At 37.4% G+C, this 20,740-nt stretch overlaps 2 protein-coding genes across 2 annotated transcripts in view; both read left to right on the forward strand.

The window, feature by feature from the left end:
• The window catches only part of LOC140171469 (uncharacterized), a 51,636-nt gene that overhangs the window by 25,332 nt on the left and 5,564 nt on the right, over window positions 1-20,740 (forward strand). The window contains exon 8 of the mRNA XM_072194738.1: window positions 802-1,010. Within this exon, the coding sequence (XP_072050839.1) occupies window positions 802-1,010 (209 nt within the window). The remainder of the gene's footprint in view (window positions 1-801; window positions 1,011-20,740) is intronic.
• LOC140171993 (uncharacterized) lies at window positions 13,994-19,294 on the forward strand. Its single transcript, XM_072195340.1, has one exon. It carries the CDS (start codon window positions 13,994-13,996, stop codon window positions 17,840-17,842), a length of 3,849 nt encoding a protein of 1,282 aa, XP_072051441.1. The 3' UTR covers window positions 17,843-19,294.

Below are 20,740 nucleotides of genomic sequence, written 5' to 3' on the forward strand. Positions count from 1 at the left end.
CCTTTTTGTTTTCATAATTGTATGACATGTGTAGTCATACTCCCTCTGATTGCATTGCCTTAATAGGGTGTGCTAACGCCTACAGCGAGGAGTGTAGTGTGATGGCTAGCACCTGTTTGAGGATAGGGTAGTGGCCTTGGCTCTTTAGCGCCGTTTGGATACAACTTGGACACACGTATATATCTAATTTTATACATAACAATCAAGGTGAAGGAAGTAAAATATAAAACCATCAAATGACACTTAATTTGGACAGATGGGTATTATTGTACATTCTCCGTATACCCAGAAGTTTTACTTATAACCATAATGTGTTATTTGCTCCACAGCGACACCCTCAATTTTTGCGAATTTCTTCTTTTGCATGATTGTTATGTACAATGGTGTACTAAAATGCCATGTGAAAGACTAAGCCTGAGGTTTTTATAATGAAACCAGGGATGCCTTGTTTTATTCGCCAATTCCCCCTTAGAGCTAAGCAGCTAAGTGTTTATTTCATTTCATTTCATTAGTTTTATTTCATTTTGCTTTGCCTCAGTAGTTCGGCTTAAAATGATCAGAATACCCCATATAACAAAATTTAAATTTGACAGAAATCATATATTACAGCTTTAATTCACCTGGTAATAGGCTAAAACATGTGAAGTAATGGATTTGCCCCTAGCCGACCGACTTGCATGTTAGAGGAATGGCCCATCATGAATAACCTTTATCAAAATAAGAGTAAGAAGTGGTATAATTCAAAACTTTGCTACAGAAATAATACCAACTTTTATATTCCTTAACAATACTTGTTATCACATCTATGGTATGAGCAGCCCGTGTTCCATATCATTATAGCCATCCCTCTCATTCTTATCATGTTCTACTTGTATATCTACCTGCTACTGAGAGAACCAGGAGGATGTCGTATATCAAAACCAGGACCAACCCTCAATGATCCATGTATGACCATCAAACATGTCGCTCTGGGACTCTGTAAATTGGATGAGTTTTGTCCACAGTGTGAGGTAAGAGAACTACTTAGAGAATGTAAACTGTCTATTTGGATGTTTTTGATGGGTTAATTTTTCATGATTTTATCAATTCTAGACAGTTTAGTGGGTGTTTAACTCATGTTTCGAAATGAAGAGTTTTGTTGCAAAACTCCTTGCATCCACTTGAGCAATTTTGAGAAAACATCAAAAAATCATCAAAAAAAGTACTGATTTTTGGCAGTTTTTGGCAGGATGCTTGGGTAGATGAGGATTCCACCAAAAACTGCTTTAGTTGCAAACCTCTTTAGATCAGTGATTTTTTGATGATTTTTTGATGTGTGCTCAAAATTGCTCAAGGGGTTTTGCAACAAAGCTCTTCGGGATTAAAAATTAGCGGCTGCCTGTTCGACCGCGAAAAGCGCAAAAATGAAACCCCTGTGAAACTATACAGTAAACAATTGCACTGGCATCCACTACTCAAAATATTGAAGCTGCCTGTCATTTACTCTCATTCTTTGTCAGTTAAATATTATTTTAATTACTGTAAATTATTTTATTGATGAGCAAAAATTAAGTTACCATCATAAAAACTCCCCTTATTCTAAAATGACAAAACTTGTTTACAACTTCACATCTTGCATGCAAATAAATCACACAGAAAAGAGGTCTACACCTCAATACAAAGACCTTTCGCACTGCCTGATTTGGTGCAGTTAAGACGTAAACATAAAGTCAGGTTCTGATTGGCGCCACATCATCATCATCACATCAGTACCTCATTCGCCAAATGTGTGTAGCATCGTGTGTGACATAGGCATGACTTTTTCACACAATCGTTCGGCCAGTGCAAAAGATCTTTACAAAATAGTGTAGTGCAACAAATTCTGCAGTACATACACTACTGAGGTGAATCAGCATTAGATTGCATGATTTGAGTACTGACAATTTGAAAAATGTGGATGAGCAGTGGGCCACAGATGGGTGTATACTCAAAAATTCTAGAATATCTTGTGGCCAACAAAGCACAAGTTCCCATTTCAATTTGAATGGAGTTACTTTAGAATCTGCTATGCTACTCCTCTCATACACCCTCGGATTGTTCTGAGAATGGTGCATACTTGCAGAATAAACCACAGCTTGTGGTTGTAAAACTTTGCCAAAGTTAAATGATAAGGTTACTGACCCTGCAATCAAATCTACACCTCACTATTGTCTGCAGATGATTGTATGATTATGAAAACTTCTCATCTCTGATGATTGCTATTTAAGGTGATATGGATGGTATGTCATGTTTGCTATTTAAGGTGATATGGATGATATGTCATGATTGCTATTTAAGGGTGGTCTTAACCCTGGAATTATGGAAACTTTCGGGCTTCATAACTGCTAAATTATTAGTCTAAAGAATATAAAAGTATATATTTTTAGACTGGAAATGACTTGCTGAATTCATCTGTGAGGTCCAATTTGGGCCAAAATTCTCATTTTGAGAAAATCCCAAAAACCGGTTTTTGGCCCAAATTTTAAATTGCAGCGTAACAAAAAAAAATTGTTTGGCCAAAAAATTTTTTATTAATTTTAAAAACTAGAAAAATATCTAGGAGCGTTTTTTATTTTGTTGAATTTTGACCAACTTTGAGAAATTTGCACCAAAATGGTCAAAAATGCAAAATTTTCAAAAAATCATAAAAAGCCTGATTTTCTAGCCCAAATTTCAAATATTTTTGGTGAAGTTGGTCAAAATTAAAAAAATGAAAAACGCTCCCTAGATATTTTTATCTAGTTTTTAAAATCAATAAAAAAATTTTTGGCCAAACAATTTTTTGTTACGCTACTAAAAAATTTGGGCCAAAAAACCGTTTTTTAGGATTTTCTCCAAAATGAGCATTTTGGCCCAAATTGGGCCTCACAGATGAATTCATCAAGTCATTTCCATTCTAAAATGTATACTTTTATATTCTTTAGACTAATAATTTAGCAGTTATGAGGTCCTAAAGTTTTCATAATTCCAGGGTTCAGACCAACCTTAAGGTGATATGGATGGTATGTCATGATTGCTATTTAAGGTGATATGGATGATATGTCATGATTGCTATTTAAGGTGATATGGATGGTATGTCATGATTGCTATTTAAGGTGATATGGATGGTATGTCATGATTGCTATTTAAGGTGATATGGATGGTATGTCATGATTGCTATTTAAGGTGATATGGATGGTATGTCATGTTTGCTATTTAAGGTGATATGGATGGTATGTCATGATTGCTATTTAAGGTGATATGGATGGTATGTCATGTTTGCTATTTAAGGTGATATGGATGATATGTCATGATTGCTATTTAAGGTGATATGGATGGTATGTCATGATTGCTATTTAAGGTGATATGGATGGTATGTCATGTTTGCTATTTAAGGTGATATGGATGATATGTCATGATTGCTATTTAAGGTGATATGGATGATATGTCATGATTGCTATTTAAGGTGATATGGATGGTATGTCATGATTGCTATTTAAGGTGATATGGATGGTATGTCATGATTGCTATTTAAGGTGATATGGATGATATGTCATGATTGCTATTTAAGGTGATATGGATGGTATGTCATGTTTGCTATTTAAGGTGATATGGATGATATGTCATGATTGCTATTTAAGGTGATATGGATGGTATGTCATGTTTGCTATTTAAGGTGATATGGATGATATGTCATGATTGCTATTTAAGGTGATATGGATGGTATGTCATGATTGCTATTTAAGGTTATACACAATTTTGCCATTTTCAGAAGCAAAATGGGATGCACGTAGCCCCCTTTAAACTTATCTATTTCTGGAAATAAATATCGAGAGAGAAAACATAAACCACGCCTAAAAGCTGAAAGTGTAAGGGTCATTATTATGCTTGAATTTTCCACTTGGCTCAAAATGAAATGTACTTTTCAAACATTTCAAATTTTTTCAATATCCGAGCATCAAGATTTTTGGGAACACGGCCATAATTTCTCATTGAAGTGGCGATTTTGTTGGGAACTTGACGACATTACAAACAAGTCAATAAAAGAATGTGCATATTCATTCTTGATATTGGTTGTCTCGATTTTTATGTAAGCTTAAAATGTTGGCCGAATTTGAAGTAAAATGGCCTCCACTTGTATGTCGTTTTGTAACCAGTAATAATAATTCCGTGCAAGATTTCATAGACAAAATTCTGACCTACATTATTTCTATAAACCCTCTTCTGCATGCAGGTGCTATTTAAATTTTCATTTCGATAGCAGAAAATTGAGATATTTGCTATTTTTCCGACTCGCTGCTGCCAAATTGTCTAGTTTCGCGATAAAAAGATACAGCGAAATCAATTTTTTTTCGAACCATTTCACCTCGTTTGCTTGTGCTTTGAAGTACAAACTTCAAAATTGATATAGTGATTCTATATTTCAAGCTGCGCCATACTGTGTTTTTCTTACCTCTGATTGTCGCTGCTCAAGGCCAAAATTCAAATTTTTTGGACAGAAGTGACACTCTCATTTCTTTTTAAAACACATGTTTACGCACGACATTGTTACTGACGGGCTGTATTTGCCAAGTGGTGTTGCCGAGGGCAAGTGGTGTTGCCGAGTTTGGATTTTAAAATATTTAGGTATTTTCTAGCTTAAAATCCAGCGCCAATGCTGCGCTTGCAACAGGTAGATATTTAGAAATCCATTTAAGGTATGGGTATGGGTATGGAAATTGGGGATCCCAAAAAATTGGCATATGCCTATATATAGGCTATATGCAAAGGGATTGGGCATCTTTGGCAGGCCAAGGGGGGGGGGCCACAAAATTTGGCAGTCCAGGGGGTGCGGACAAGCGATTTTCGGCTGGCGAGACGGAGGCAAGCGATTTTTAGCGAGTCGCTTGGAAATTTTGGCTTATAATTAGTAGGCTAATACCGGTACTGATTGCACAGCCTTTCGAGAAAGCAATTTTTTGGCAAGCCGGGGCCGGGGAGGGAATAAAATTAAATTTTGGCAGGTCGAAAGGAAGAATGACTTTACCTAGCACACATTAAAGGGGCATTTCGTGATCCAAAGCCTCATACAACCCCATAGGCCTACGTCCTTTCTCACAAGTTAAGATTTTTATACCAGTCATCCCGCTCTGGCCACATGTTTAGGCATTTTCACGCAGATCAATTCATTAAGCAATGGAAAATATTGCCAAATTTGAATTTCGCTTTTAAAAGCCTACTCCCCATTAAAAAAAACCCACTAATTTTGGGGGATTAAAAAAGTTCTGTAAAATGAAACAAAAGGCTGCCTCAATCCTAATTATTCATTTAATAGGCCAGGCCTTCATTTCTGAAAATATCGGGAGCTCAGTTAGTCACTCTCCTATGTGTAGGCCTACTGAGGAGCTTGACAAGGAGCTCAATTATATAATATCAATATTAAACCATAGGATTTTCAAGAAGTGAGCAGCTCAATAAATGCCATTAGTAAAATTATTGGGCCTACGATTTTTATATTTTATTTGACTGTGATCCGTTTTTCTATAGGCTATATACATGCCTACACTGTATATACTCGGGCCTACCTTTAAAATTTCTAAAATTGGCGGAATTGAACAAGCTCTAAATTTCTCATACGTCCAGCATAACCAAGGGCAACGGGGGGCGCCCCTAGCTATGGCCATACCCGTGAGTGGCGGAACCAGAATTTTTTTCCGGCATGGGGCCGGGGAAGTGAATTTGAGACGGGGCACTTATTGCACTTGAAATTGCCGCAAAAAGTGGAAAATTACATAATTGTGGGGATTTTGCCTAAAAACTGGATGAGAAAGAAAAAATATTGGGGGAAATACTGTCCCCCCCCCCCCTAGCGGCGCCACTGCATAGCCTATCCATCCATGATGCTAGAATGACGGAAGTTCTGGCGCTGAAATTCAATTTCAATATCACGAGTTTTTATCAGGGATTTTACCAAGGGAAGGCGATAGTGTAGGATTTTGCTGATATACCAGGCAACACGAGAAAGGTGTGGCTAAATAAAGGAGTGTTCATTATAAATTTTTTCCATTATCATACTTTTGACGCCGAGAGCATAATTATTTGAAGCGTACATCGTGTCAGTCACATGGTCACATTATTTTCTGTTGAAACGCACATGTCTCTGATTAGCTCGGGATTAGCTACTGCGCGCGCGTGCTGGTCTGTTGTTGTCGAGTGGAAATGGGAAATTTATGAATGAACTTCCGCAACTTTGCAACATCATCACGCAGCGGCGTAGCTGGGATTTTTTCCAGGAGGGCAAGACTGTAGGCCCTATGGGGAGGGGCCCAAATATCCACCAAATTTCCCACTGGGGGCGGGGGCCCAAATAGACAATTTTTGCCAGGCTTATCATAATCGTATATGGTAGGCCTATTGAGCTGTATTGCATATCGTTTGGATTCCCCATCTCTCTGCCCCTCCTCTCACCCTCTCTCCTCTCTTTTTTCCTCTTTCTCTCCCCCCTTTCCCTCTTTTTTTTCCTTGCACTAGGGGCGGGGCCCATATAGGCAATTTTGCAATTGCCCCCCCCGGCAGCTACGCTACTGTCATCACGTTAGACATACGCGGTAGGCCTACAAGCAGGGCTGTCAACTCTCACGCATTGGCCGTGAGTCTCACGCGATTGGGTCACTTTCTCACGGTCTCACGCCAAGGTAGTATAATCTCACGCCACGTAATAAATCTCACGCAAAAAGCTGGAAAATGAGTAAAATCTCACGATCGTCCTGAATAATTTGTTGCTCCTACCGTCTCCCCCGCTTTTCACATTCCCGAGCGCCGTGGCTCAAATATTAATGGTTCAAAATGAACATTGAGTCGGCAAATCCTGCACGCCTAGCTCTTTATACAGACAAATATAGTAGGCCTATCAAAATGTTGTATTTTTATATTTTCTGGTGGACTCGCGGAGAATATCATGTCATGTAGGTCCCGGCGCTGGGTGGGGGGGGGGGGGGGTCTCAAGGCATTTTGGTAGGCCTACCCATGCTTGATTCCGGGAGGTTTTTTAGCAGGCCCGACCATTTTTTTAAATAAAAACACCTCGGGCGGGTCTCTTCAAAACATTTGTACATGCTGGGATCAAAGTCATCCAAATTTGGCCTAATTTGACGCTTTTTAAGGGCACTTTTGCCAAAATGCGCCAAAAGTTGGTCTTCGCTGTAAACCCACCCATCATAGTCGTTGAAAAGGTAGGCCTACCCCAAAACTGTGGCACATCCACGAACCCGAGGGAGAGACCTCCGGGTAAAAACACACCTCTAGCGGGACCAGATTTATAATTTAAAATAGGCCTACATTTTGGAAGCCAGTCATCACGACAAAACGGGCCATGGCAGTGTTAATGGTATTAACACTTTGATTTTAGGCTTAAATAACGAGTGTAGGCCTATAAATTACAAATTTGCACACACCGGGGAACCTTCTCAAGCTGGTTTGGGTAAGGATGTGAGGCTGTGACTCCAAAAAACTACGGCACGATTTTAAACCAAATTTGAAGAAAACAGACCCAAAATTGTATCAACTTTTGGACTGAAAGTTTTCGCAAATATTTACTTTTTCGAGAAAATTATTGAAAATACCCTTCTTGAACCTAATTTTCATGACACTGAGGGTCAATAAAATCATGGCTAAAAATACAACAGAGTCTAAACTAAATGGCTGAAAATGCACCCCAAATCTGCCGCACATCCCCACGCCACATTTCACCTTATAGATTTTGAAAATTGTCGCAATAAAATAGGCCCGAACTTATCCCAAATTATCCCCGAAAAAATATTTTTTGCAGGTGAGGTTGGAGTCTTATTATTTTTATTCTCAGAGAGGATATGGGATGATATTTTTAGCAGGGTACAATTTGTCTTGTTTTTTGACGTTGAAGTTCCAGATTCTTTTTTTATATGTTATTATTCATTTATTTATTTATACCCCGGGATTTATACCCTGTACGTGGGGAAAAGTACACACGGCAGCTACAGAGAAACCACGAAAAACTCCTGTAAAGTGCATGAAAATGCCCCGAAAATGTGCCAACCGAAACACCTGAACAGGAAGATAAAATAAAAAAACAAAACCAAAAACCCAGGAAATTTCCCGAAATAAGTTCCAAATTCTTTGTCCCCCACTAAAATATATGAACACTCCCTTATGAAGTCTGCCCTCTTCCGGCTATTCTGGTAGTAGGCGTTGACAATTACCTTCATATTTTTGAAGCATGTTTGAACCCGATTTGTTCTCTATTCACATTTTTAACGTTGCAAGTAACATTTCAAGATTTGTGACAGGTATTTATTACCTTGCTAGAGATGTGCCTAAAGTTGAAATTCAATATTTCGGATCGCAAAGATCGAGAGATATAAAGTTGTTGAATATCAGTTTAACACCATGGATCATATGGGCGTCTTATATGAACGATTACGATAACTAGGCAAAATTGGCTGGGATACAGGTTGTGTAAATACTACATGAATATTCATGAACTATACAGATTCCATTCTTCTCTAATAATAAAGATGTCAATCAGTCTCCCAGACGACAGTTGCTTGGCGCTTGTAAACAAATCGAATAATAGTGCTTGATAACAGCTAAAAAAATAGGCTAAAAACACATTTTCACACAATTTTTTCCGGATTTTTTATTTCACATGATAAGTAGACATATTTTCTTACGTATAAGGTAATAATATATTTTTTCTGGAGGTAAAGCCCTTCAACACTTTGTTTAACCTTAAGGTGATATGGATGATATGTCATGATTGCTATTTAAGGTGATATGGATGGTATGTCATGATTGCTATTTAAGGTGATATGGATGGTATGTCATGTTTGCTATTTAAGGTGATATGGATGATATGTCATGATTGCTATTTAAGGTGATATGGATGGTATGTCATGATTGCTATTTAAGGTGATATGGATGGTATGTCATGATTGCTATTTAAGGTGATATGGATGGTATGTCATGTTTGCTATTTAAGGTGATATGGATGATATGTCATGATTGCTATTTAAGGTGATATGGATGGTATGTCATGATTTGCAATTTAAGGTGATATGGAGGGTGTGTCATGATTGCTGTTTAAGTGATCTGGAATGAGCGTTTTGAGCGTTCGACAGTATTTTTGTGGGACATGAGAGCACATCAGACATATCGAATTGCATTCTGAATACTGAAGAATGTCTTTCTGATATCAAATAATTTTCATTTTTGAAATTCACGATATAATACAAATTTTATGACAAATTACTAAAATTTGATATTTTTCACATTTTTGATATATAACAGTCCTCGAGGTAAATTTTATAAATCTAATGATATATTCTTAAAGTGTATGTAGCTGGGAGGAAAAGCCGACGATCAATTGAAAATTTTGACCTTTCATATTGAAGATATGGTTTTTTTTTCCCAAAAAGACCTAATTTTTTTGTGTTTTGGGAAGAAAAGTCCATATCTTCAATACGAAAAAGGTCAAAATTTTCAATTGATCGTCAGCTTTTCATCCCACCTACATACACTTTAAGTATAAATCATCAGATTTATAAAGTTTACTTTGAGTACTGTTAAATATCAAAAATATCAATTTTTAATGATTTGCCATAAAATGTGTATTACATTGCAAATTTCAAAAATTTCCGTCAACAATTATGTAAACCTTTTTTAAACTTACCCAAATTGGGCTATTCCATTTTAAATCCACACAACCCCTGATGAAATTCATACTCCCTATGTGGAAGATTCTGGTTGTGTCTTTCATTAGCCTTTTCAAAGCATGGCGTACACAATAGGAGGGCAGTATTCAATATGGGTAAAACCTGCCAAATTTAAAGGACTTTACCCACTTCGTGCAGCGCCAGAGGATGATTTAAGGAAGCCCCATCATGCACTGCAAATATGCTAACACTAGAGTTTCAACTGCCACTTTACTTTTCAAATCCCATTGAACTCTGTGCAAAAGATGTTGTTTTAGAATTGTGTGTGTGTCATTATTACTTGGTTGATTTCATAACAAAAATGATGTGTGTTTAAAAGATAATTCACACCTTCTGTAGATAACATAAAATGTGAAATCGACCAGCATGTTCACAGCCTTTTTAATGTAAATATAACTGTACAAATTCAAATTTAACCATGCATTCTATGCAGCATAGCAAAGCAGCGGTGTCATAGTTACTCACACTGCTCAACTGCTGCACAGTTAACCAGTGGGTATTGGGTAGTACTTAAATCATCCTCTGGTGCAGCGCCATCCTATTGTGTCCGCCATACCTCTAAAAGGCTAATAGAGGTGTATGTATTTCAACAGGAATAGCCTACCCAATCTTCTGAATCATTAGTTTTAATTGCCTTCTTCTGGGTTAAGTGCCTTCTGTGTCATTTGTAAGCTTAAGAAAATGGCAATTGATAAATTTAGGTAAAAAATATGGCATACTTATCGCATGCTATAATATAGTAATTGCCATGAATTACGAGCATCATTAACATTGTCAATATTATTAATTTTATTTCAATCAATATTTTGAATAGTATAGATAAGCTCCTCTTCTCTTAATTGTTTTTAAGCAGAGTAAAAAAACCAAATATGTTTAGCGTCCCCTCCCGCTTCCTTTATTGAAGATTCTTAAATTTTCTTTTTCTTTTCTAAAATTTCAGTCATAACTTTTTTTTATGAATATGTTTGAGAAGTTCTATAGCCTTATGTATAAGAAACATTTCAGGGAAATTTTGTGATCAGTAGAGGGGCCTAACCTACCAGCATGACAAAAAACAACAACATAGAACATGCCTCCTCCTTTTTTTTCCAGATATTGTAGTGTATGCAAAAGCGGACCAAATAAGTGGTTCCACTAATTTTTAAAAAAAAGTAGCGCCTCCTCCTTCCTTATTTTTCAAAAACCTGGATGCTAAACATATATCTTTTTTAATTTGGCCTTAAAACACCTTGAATTTAGTGCAGTAGTTGGTTTAAAACAGCAGTCACAAGACTTACTATTTGTAGAGCTGTGGTATCTTCAATTTACTTTTAATTGTTGAATATCTTTAATCATTGTTTAGTGGTTTAAACCTTTGATCACAACACAAAAATTTGCGTACCTGGAATTTTCAGTCGACACTTCGACTTTCATCAACACAGATGAACTTCATTCTAATCTTTAATCATTTTTTAGATTGGATGAATCTTGACTATAGGTATGAATTATATTTAGTTGTGACTTCCGAGATGTCTAACATTGTGATCAAGATTGCAAGGTATTCACTAATCATCTATCTCCCATGTTTAAAAAGAATTGGTAGACTTGGGTGGGGTATCACACAAGCTTTGAGAACTCCAACGTGAGGATGTTAATACCTCCTCAGTGCTAAGGCTATAGACAGTGTGATTATGTATCATCTATGCTTTATACAACTATAACTTATTTCCTCTGATGGCATGATACTGATTTACGTATTGCTACCTTGTTATCAAGTGGAACTCATCTTTATGTTAATGTTGAATCTGTTAATGTAGTTTCAGCTGGTTCTGAGTAGAACACCAAATGAGTTAATGACCATTCAAAGCTCTAGGTGACAAACGCTTATGTATGTTTCTTTCCCTAAACTTTTTCTCGGTTTGGTGGCAAATACAAAGCCTAATGGACCTGTTACTGATATTTAAACAAAGACTTGTTACGGTCAATTAAACAGTTTCTTCATTTGGAGAGAATTTGCTATCAAATAGGGCTGTATTAAAACATTTGCAATATACTGGCTACATGGTTTAACTACAATAATTAATACATTGTTATTGGTAGTAGTAGCATCTGCTTTGAACTCAAGGAAATCCAACTTTTCAATCGACTTGTGAAAGCAATAAGCAATATTTTCGTCTTTCGATATGCTGCTCTGGAGATAGGAGGTTCTACCTGCGAGTCTTGCAAGGTAAGTTTGAATGTTAATTGTCATTTTGGTATTTAAACTAAATTGCCTGATAACTTGCCTGCTCATTTAAATGACTTTCTCTGCACCACATTTATCCAGGTCAGGATTTACCAATGGGCCAGATGGGCCCGGGCCCAGGGTCCCAAATTTTTTGGGCCCCCAAAATTGCCTTGTGCATCTTCCTTTTTTGCCCGATATCTTGGGCCAAAAGTAGGGAAGGGTAAGATTGCAAAATTTTGCACCCTTTTGCGTGCACTGGCCTATTATATAGCAAAATTCACCTTCATTTTGGGCTAAAATTGAAATATTTTCGCACACTTCTATGTTCGTCTCCCTCTAACTTGTAATGCTCCCACCACCACTATCGATCTTATACCAAAACTTGGCCACTTGAGTGCACATGTCTTCCTCACATTGAGTTTGGGGCTTCCCAATTTTAGCCTGGCCCAGGGCCCCAAAAAAGGTAAATCCGGTCCTGCTTTTATCAGCATACTTAGTTGCAGAGTTATGAGGTTTAATAAAACTAATTTTCTTATGTAGGCCTATTTATTATTCATAGTTTTTTTTTTGCTCCCTATATTTGCATGTCCAATAGTTCAATTAATTAGCATCCTGAGCACTAAACGGTGGCTGAAACACCAAACCCTGCTCTATGGACCCAACCAATCCAAACTTTGCATGGTGGCCTGTATGCATGTAAAATAAGCTGTTTTTTCCCTCAAAAGTGGGTTGATTTTTTTTTTTTACTAAAAAAAGCCAAATGAATCAAGCACATTCGCGTTTTGGTGATTTTTAGGGTCATTTGGCAAAAAAAAGTTTGCCGTCCCATGCAACAGGGGTTTTTTTACCCTCATTTTAAAGGAGCCCTTATTTTGATGCAAAAATAAATTCAGATTATTTTTATAAATAACAATTTCAAAATTTGATGGAAATCATACATTATTTATTTATTTTATTTTTTTTATACTAAAATTTTGATTACATTTTAAAATTTTTATTGTAGTGTATTTACAGAAACTGCATTAACTTTATAAAACCCGACATTAAATGTTTTTAAAACATTTTACCAAAAGCATAACCGGGTTCAAAATGTTTTGTGTTTGCTGGGACAAATGTATTGCTTCTCTCCTCCCAGTTATCAAATACCCCTACTATAGAGCCTTTTAAACACTATACCTGAGAACCACGAAAACCCAGTGACTGCTCCACCCAAATGGGAGCGGTCACTGGATTTAGCAGTTCTCTGGATATAGCCAGGGTTTATGATATAGCATGGTTTTGGATCGTCACAGTCTAAAGGCCCTAGGGCTAGCATCAAGTAGGTACAGGGAAGGCAAAGCAGATTGATTGCTTGGGGCTGAGTAGGGTACCCCAGCTAGTTATTCTGGGGAGTCTGGCCAAATGCTAATGGAATGGAGAAAGGCACTTAATCTTAAGCATTATCTGGAAGAACCTTTGTTTTTCTTTGGCCAACTTTTGATTGGGCAAGATTTTTTCACATAAAATTGAAAGAAAAAAAAGGAGAAGGCTAATAATATACAATGAAATCCCTTGGGGAGGAAACAGTTATCTGAACATTGTATTTCCCATTTATATTTTCACAGGTTATATGACTGGCTCGATGAGTGGTAGCTTTTCTTGCTGCTCCATATTTGACACAGTGCCAAGTACAAGAATCCTGTGAGATGCCAGAGCTAGACTGAGAGTCTTTTGCGGTTAAGATTCCTGAATTTTGGAGTACTAACAAACAGAAAAAGCTTTGTAAAAGATAAACTGAACACTATATACTTGATTAGCATCTTAATCTATTAAAACTGCTCCATATTACTTTTAATATTACATTAGAAATGAACATTTTAAGTGTTTATTTTGCACTAATATAACTTTAATTTTAACTTAAAATTTACATAGTTTGATGCATGACACTGAACATTCTTAAAATACTGTGTAAACTAACAAGTTTGTCTTTGATGGGGAGTTGGGCACCTCGATTCACTTTTATCTAAGTTCTCGCAGGGCACAAGGAGAACAAGACAAGTTTAAGATTATTTAAGTTGTAAGTATGGCAGATTTTAGTTCATTTAGGGTTATTTTTAAGCTTTCAGTGCTATTGGGCGTCATCGTTATTCAACATGATAGTATGTTTGAATTTGTATTTGCTGATCTACATATACAACCATTATGGAAGGTGGATGGTAACAATTCCCAATCATGCAGCATTGAAACCCTTCAACCCCAAGAAGAAAAATACATCTTTCATGGTAGGGCATACACCTCCTGTAGCATCCAAATTGAAGCAACATCGGTATACCTGTATCCAGTGATAGACGTACCAAGCGAAGATACGCACGACGACTCGCTTTTTCTTGTATTACGAAAGCGAGTCGGTGAAAAGAGCTGGTGTGGTTCAAGATTTGTGAAGGTTGTTGGACAAGCTGAATTCTGCAGCTTTCTTATCCTTCAGGCTGAGGTTTTGCTGCACCTACAAGGCAATGCCAGCCTTGTCATCAGTGAAGTACCTGATATGCCCGGTTTGACCAGGACACAATTAACGTCCTGTCCAGAATCATATGATGATGATGTGGCAGGATTATGTCATAATGTTACAGTTTATGATCAGCAAATTCGTTGCGAGTCCCAATATAATGAATACAATCCAAATGTCTGTCAAATTGAAGTTAGATCTCCACACTGTAACTATTCTTTCAGTCTAAGAGAAGTTGAATCTCATTGCTTGATCGAAGAGCAGATTGAGGAGGACTTGTCCATGGTTGTGATTCCCAGTAGTACACTTTACTTGTATTTACAGTATAATAATATTGTCCAGCTAGTAGGCAGTCCATTCTATGGCTTAAACTATTTGCAACTGCTTGATCTTAAGAGTAATTATCTGACGCTGTTACATGCTGGTACGTTTTCTGGTTTGGATATGCTGCTGGAGTTAGATCTTAGCAGTAATGAATTGTCCTGGTTGGACGGTGAAGTATTTCAAGGCTTGCATGATTTATATATGTTAGTGCTGTATGGAAATCAGTTAGTCACATTACATCCGGATTTGTTTCACGATCTTCGTAGTCTCCGTCAGCTTGAATTGGATGACAACAACTTGGCTAGTCTGCCAGAGGGTTTGTTTAGAAATCTGACTAATGTACAGAAATTGTACTTGTTCGCGAACAGTTTGGCAGAGTTGCATCCAAGCATATTGCACAGTACGAGTAAGTTGTTATTACTCCATTTAAGTATCAATGAACTCACAACCCTCCCGTCAGAATTATTTTCCGCCACAAAACATTTGGAATTATTGAGCCTAGCACAAAATAACTTGATCACTTTAGACGAAAGTCTATTCTTTGGGTTGTGGAATTTGGTTGGTTTATATGTTGAGGACAACATGTTTTCAGTGCTACCTGTTTTGATATTTCAAAATGTTAGTCTAGTGGAGCTTGATCTGAGTATTAATAAGTTGGTGGTACTGAATGGAAGCTATTTTGACGGAATGATTCATTTACGCGATTTGTATTTGCAGGAGAATAATCTGAACTATTTAAGTGGCAATCTATTTCATGGACTAGGAAGCTTACAGTATCTCCTTTTGCATCGCAACAACCTAAGCCACCTGACTACTGGTTTGTTCCATGGTTTAAAGAACTTACAGGTCCTCGGTTTACATGCAAATCAGTTGGAGTCTCTTGATGCTGATGTATTTGAAGGTCTGGAACAATTGGTCGAGCTGTATCTTTTAGAAAACAAGCTGCGTTCTCTACCAGCTGAAATATTTCAAGATTTGGTGAATCTAGTTCAATTGGATATGTCTTTCAACCAGTTAGTCATGCTAGAGGATAACATATTTAGGAATGTACTAAGCTTGGTCAGGTTAACGGTTCACAACAATAACCTAACAATGCTGCCAGAGAACCTGTTGTCTAATTTGACAAATCTGCAGCAGTTACATTTGTCTCATAATCAGATTGAAGCGTTGGATGTCATTTTATTTGGCGAGTCACAAGAGCAGCTAGTCTGGTTAGCACTCTCAAATAACCAGATAGCAGCTGTACATGATGACATCTTTAAAGGCTTGGTTAGTGTACATCAATTAGATTTCAATCATAATTTGCTCACTACTCTACCAGAAATGTTGTTTCAAGATATGCAGAATCTTGAGCTGCTTTATCTGAATAATAATGAGTTAGTTGCACTTGATACTCGCGTGTTTCAGGGGTTGAGTTGGCTGAGGTTGTTAGCTCTCAACGATAATGATTTGAGGGTGCTGCAAGCTGGTCTTTTTGCCAGTTTGATCAATTTGAGGCAATTGTACCTGTATGGAAATCATTTGGTTTCATTGCAAAGTCATGTGTTCTATGGGTTAAACAACTTGAAAGAGCTACTTATGCAAAACAATTCCTTGTATGAACTACCAGAGACTGTATTCCAAAATCTGACCAATTTGAAAGTGCTCGATATGACCGATAATGAGATTGGTTATCTTGGAGCGGGCATCTTTGGCGGTTTAGTTGATCTGAGGTACCTGCTCCTGGCTCACAATGATATCAAAGTAGTTGATGATAATTTACTTGAAGATACGGTCAAATTAAAATACCTTGAATTGTCACACAACAGGTTGGATGATGTGCCCCGGTTAGTCATTAATTTGACAGGTTTGGAATATGTGAGCTTGAGAAATAATCCGTTGTTCAAAGTACAGCAGTCCTCATTGGATAGTGTGTCCAACTTAGAGTTATTGGTTAGCCAGCACGAGATATGCGAATGTTACGTCACAACATCGATCCAGTGTTCGGCAGCGAATAAACGCTCGCCTTATCTTACTTGTGAGAGAATGTTAGCAGATAGGGTTCTTATGGGCATGATGTGGGTCATTGGTGTTGGTGCTATAATTGGAAATGCATTTGTTATCGGATTTCGCCAGAAAAACAAGGTTAAGAACAAAGTGCAAGGGTTCTTGCTTAGCAATCTGGCATTGTCAGACTTTCTGATGGGTGTGTACATGCTGATCGTTGCATCGGCTGATATCATCTACGGAAAGTACTTCCCAATGCATTCTGAGAACTGGCGATCTGGCATCACTTGTAGGTTTGCCGGTGCATTGTCCATCATATCCAGTGAAGCTTCAGTGTTCTTTGTAATGCTAATTAGCATCGATAGGTTCGTTTGCATACGATTCCCGTATTCGACCAGAAAAATCGGTTTTAATTTAGCCATTGCATTATGTCTTATAACTTGGACTATTGCATTAGCATTAGGTATCGCACCATCGGTTCTTAGCGGGATTAACTTTAAGTTTTACGACAACTCTCATGTATGTATTGGCTTACCATTGGCGTTGACTAAAACCTACTTTCTCAATGAAAGCAAAACTTACATATGGGCTGAAGAATCGATTTACACTTTCATCCCTGTAGAGACATTTGAAACGACTTTTGAAGGAGAGGTAAATGGGCTGTTTTTCTCCACTGCTGTGTTTTTCGGTCTCAACTTTATTTGTTACTTGGTAATAGTTGCTTGTTACATTGAAATAGTACGAGCAGTCAAAGCATCTTCAGAAGAATCCGGTCGTACCAGGGACATGAAAGAGCAGATAACGATGACCGTCAAGGTGTCGGCCATAGTAGCGACAGATTTCTTGTGCTGGTTTCCTATCATTGTACTTGGTGTTCTTGTTCAAACCCGTACGGTTACACTGCCCGCGTCTGTGTTTGCGTGGCTGGTTACCATTGCCTTGCCGATCAATTCCGCCATCAACCCATACTTGTATACGCTCACCGATGTCATCGCAAATTATAAGAAGAAACAAGCTGAGAAGAGGTTGAATTTGATCAAAAAGCACTCCAAGAGAAACACAAAATCTGGTTCTGTGAAAACGATTGATACCATTTCTCAAAACGTTAATTCATAAAGTTGTATACGGTGAATTATTGGTTTGCGAGAGGTTGTGGAGATGCTTAAATATTTATACTGGTATGTCAATTTTTGTGAATTTTACGAGTGGTCATTGTAACCCACAAAAATGTATTTATGTAATAGAGTTATATTCAACTTATTGTATATTGCACTCACAACTTCTCAAAAACTGTGGTCAATTGTGAGAAAAGAAAATGTACACATGAATATTATAGCATTAACAGTATTAGGGTCTTACTATAAGTCCATTTGGTTTCCTCAAGCGAGTGACATCAGTATTTTGTTGCAGTTATTTTGAGCGTGTACTGATGCACCCTCTTTGATTGGGGGTGTAAACAAGTTTTTTGAGTCAACAAGTTAGATTTAGTATTATACCGTAAAACCCCGTCTACAAGCATATATAGTGTTTTTTATAAAAGCTTAATTAATTCGAAGCAAGCGTTAATATACCAATATAATAGATCGGTCTTAAAATAATACTTGTTTGTATATGCATGGATCCGTAATTTATTTGCTCAAACTCCATAATGGCGACTGGATTAATGTAGCTTTCATCAGAAGCAAACTATATGCTTGTAGACGGGGTTTTACGGTATTGTCTGTGTCACTGTCTTGAGGTAGCCAAATGGACTGAGGCTTTAGAAGAATTTCTATGTATATTTATTTTCATTAACAGCATCTTTATAGAGGGTAGCCCAGATCAGTGAACAAAGCACTGCTTTCCACTGGGGCCATATATGGGTATACTTGTATGTATAACTATATACTATACTAGTATGTCGGCGAAGTCAATTCATATGAACTGTATCTAATGGTTAATATTATTTTATCAGTCATTAGTTCTACACATACAGAAAGAAACAAGCACTACCTGCCGATTGGCCAAAAAGAAGTTTCCATTATCAATTGGACCAATCAGCAACATTGTTAGAATCATTTCACCACACAAAAATTTGGGTGAATTATTTGCAAAGCTCCATTCTGATTGGTGATTAAAGTGAAGATATCATGTAATTAACCAATTAGAGACAGTGTTAGATCGACAGGTAGTACACAGGGGGTTAAAAACTATTAAATGTTTGTTTATTCACTTCACTTAGCCAGATCTTAGAAAAGATCAATTTCACAACTTCCCAAAGGGGGGGGGGGACACCTTCTAAGTAAGTTTCATCCTAACAAAAATGATGTATCATCATGTACCATATACTATAATTAGTATAAGCAAGCTTTTACTAATTATAGTAGTTGGCTTACAGAATTCTCGTGCATGGCTTAATTTCATTGACGTAAAAATTTGCTGGACCTACATTGTACCTACAATCCAGTGGGCGTGTGAAAACATTGATAGCGCTCGCAAAAATTAAGCCCAACAACAACAACAAACAAAGTTGTGCCGTTGTATTGTAGTCTCTGCACTGAAGTATATTTAGAGAATAAAGGTATTGTTTTTAGCGCTGGAGTGCATCTATCGTCTCATATAACACGGGCGACATCATTATTTTAAGTAAAACAATGATGTCGCCCATGTTATATGAGACAATAGATGCACGACAGCGTCTAAAAATAATACCTTTATTCTCATTCTTAAACACTTCAATTCAAATAAAAATATCATAAGTATTACAAATTTTAATCAAATTAAATTCTACATTTTACAAGGAGATTACCTAGGGCTTAAAATCGATCAGTTCCGGTGTTGCTACGCGCCTCCGATTGGTTCAAATAGCGAGTACGCGTATCGCGTCGATGCACACGCGCTGACCCGTGTGATATCGTGTCATATCACACGGGTAAGAACCAATAAGATTGTAGGAACGTTCTCAAGTGTTTAAGAATACATAATATGTAACGATTTATATAAGATGGAAATAAATGCTCTTGCGTAAGCATTGTAAACCAAACTATTGGTGTGTAAGTTTTTGTGGAAGTAAAAGTATGTTAATGTTAAGTTGGGCTCCCTCTTGAACTCCTGTCATAGCCAGGGTTTACTTAAATGTATAAATATCGCATATATACGCATTCACACACTTCACCCTTAAAATCCAAATGTGGAAAGTCCAATTGGGCATATTTTTAAGTTTGACCCCATACAACCTTTGACCCTGGGTCACCTCGGTTTGATTTTGTTCATGCTCCCGTGATATGGAGAAGTACTTTCACTAAGTTTGAGCCAAATCAGGCAAAGTTTAAAATGAAGCCCCTAGATGACATTTGACCTCAGTTGACCTCGATTTTGTTTTGTACATATACTCCCCTGAAATCAACGATTCCACCCACCAAGTTTGAGCCCGATCGGACTAAGTTTAAAATTTAAAGCCTCTGTGACCATGAACTTTGACTTCCGATGACCTTTAAAGCCACCACGTAAACAATGCCACCACAGGTGACAATTGGCGATCTTCAGTTGGTTTCTTTCGCAAAATATGGTAATTAAGTAACTAATTTGCATAATTTCTGCATATCAAGCATAATAATCTTGTGAACAGATTATCTGGAGATCCGTATGGGTTACAGTGATGTGACTTTGTAGGAGTAGCACAGCCAGAGGTTCTTGACCTGATTAGATTTTCAGCGCAAAATATGCTAAATGGGCGTCATCTGGGGCCAGATTGCCATAGATTGTTGCAGGTTCATGAAATTCGGTGGGAACGACCATCCTAGTGAGACAAAAATGTCATGGTCATTTTGGAGTAATTCAGGGTAAAATTGTCATAGATTGTCGCAGGTTCATGAAAATTTGTGGGAGCAACCACCGAAACAAGACAAAGAATGTCAAGGTCATGTTGGGGTCATCCCGGGTCAAATTGCCATAGACTGCTGCATGTTCATGAAATTTGGTGGGAACGACCACCGTAGCAAGACAAATAACGTGAAGGTCATTTGGGGGTCATTC

Source organism: Amphiura filiformis, chromosome 15, assembly GCF_039555335.1.
Source record: "Amphiura filiformis chromosome 15, Afil_fr2py, whole genome shotgun sequence".
Classification (NCBI taxonomy): domain Eukaryota; kingdom Metazoa; phylum Echinodermata; class Ophiuroidea; order Amphilepidida; family Amphiuridae; genus Amphiura; species Amphiura filiformis.

Excerpts from the sequence above, each read along its gene's own strand:
- LOC140171993 (XM_072195340.1), top strand. The coding sequence starts at position 13,994 with ATGGCAGATTTTAGTTCATTTAGGGTTATTTTTAAGCTTTCAGTGCTA.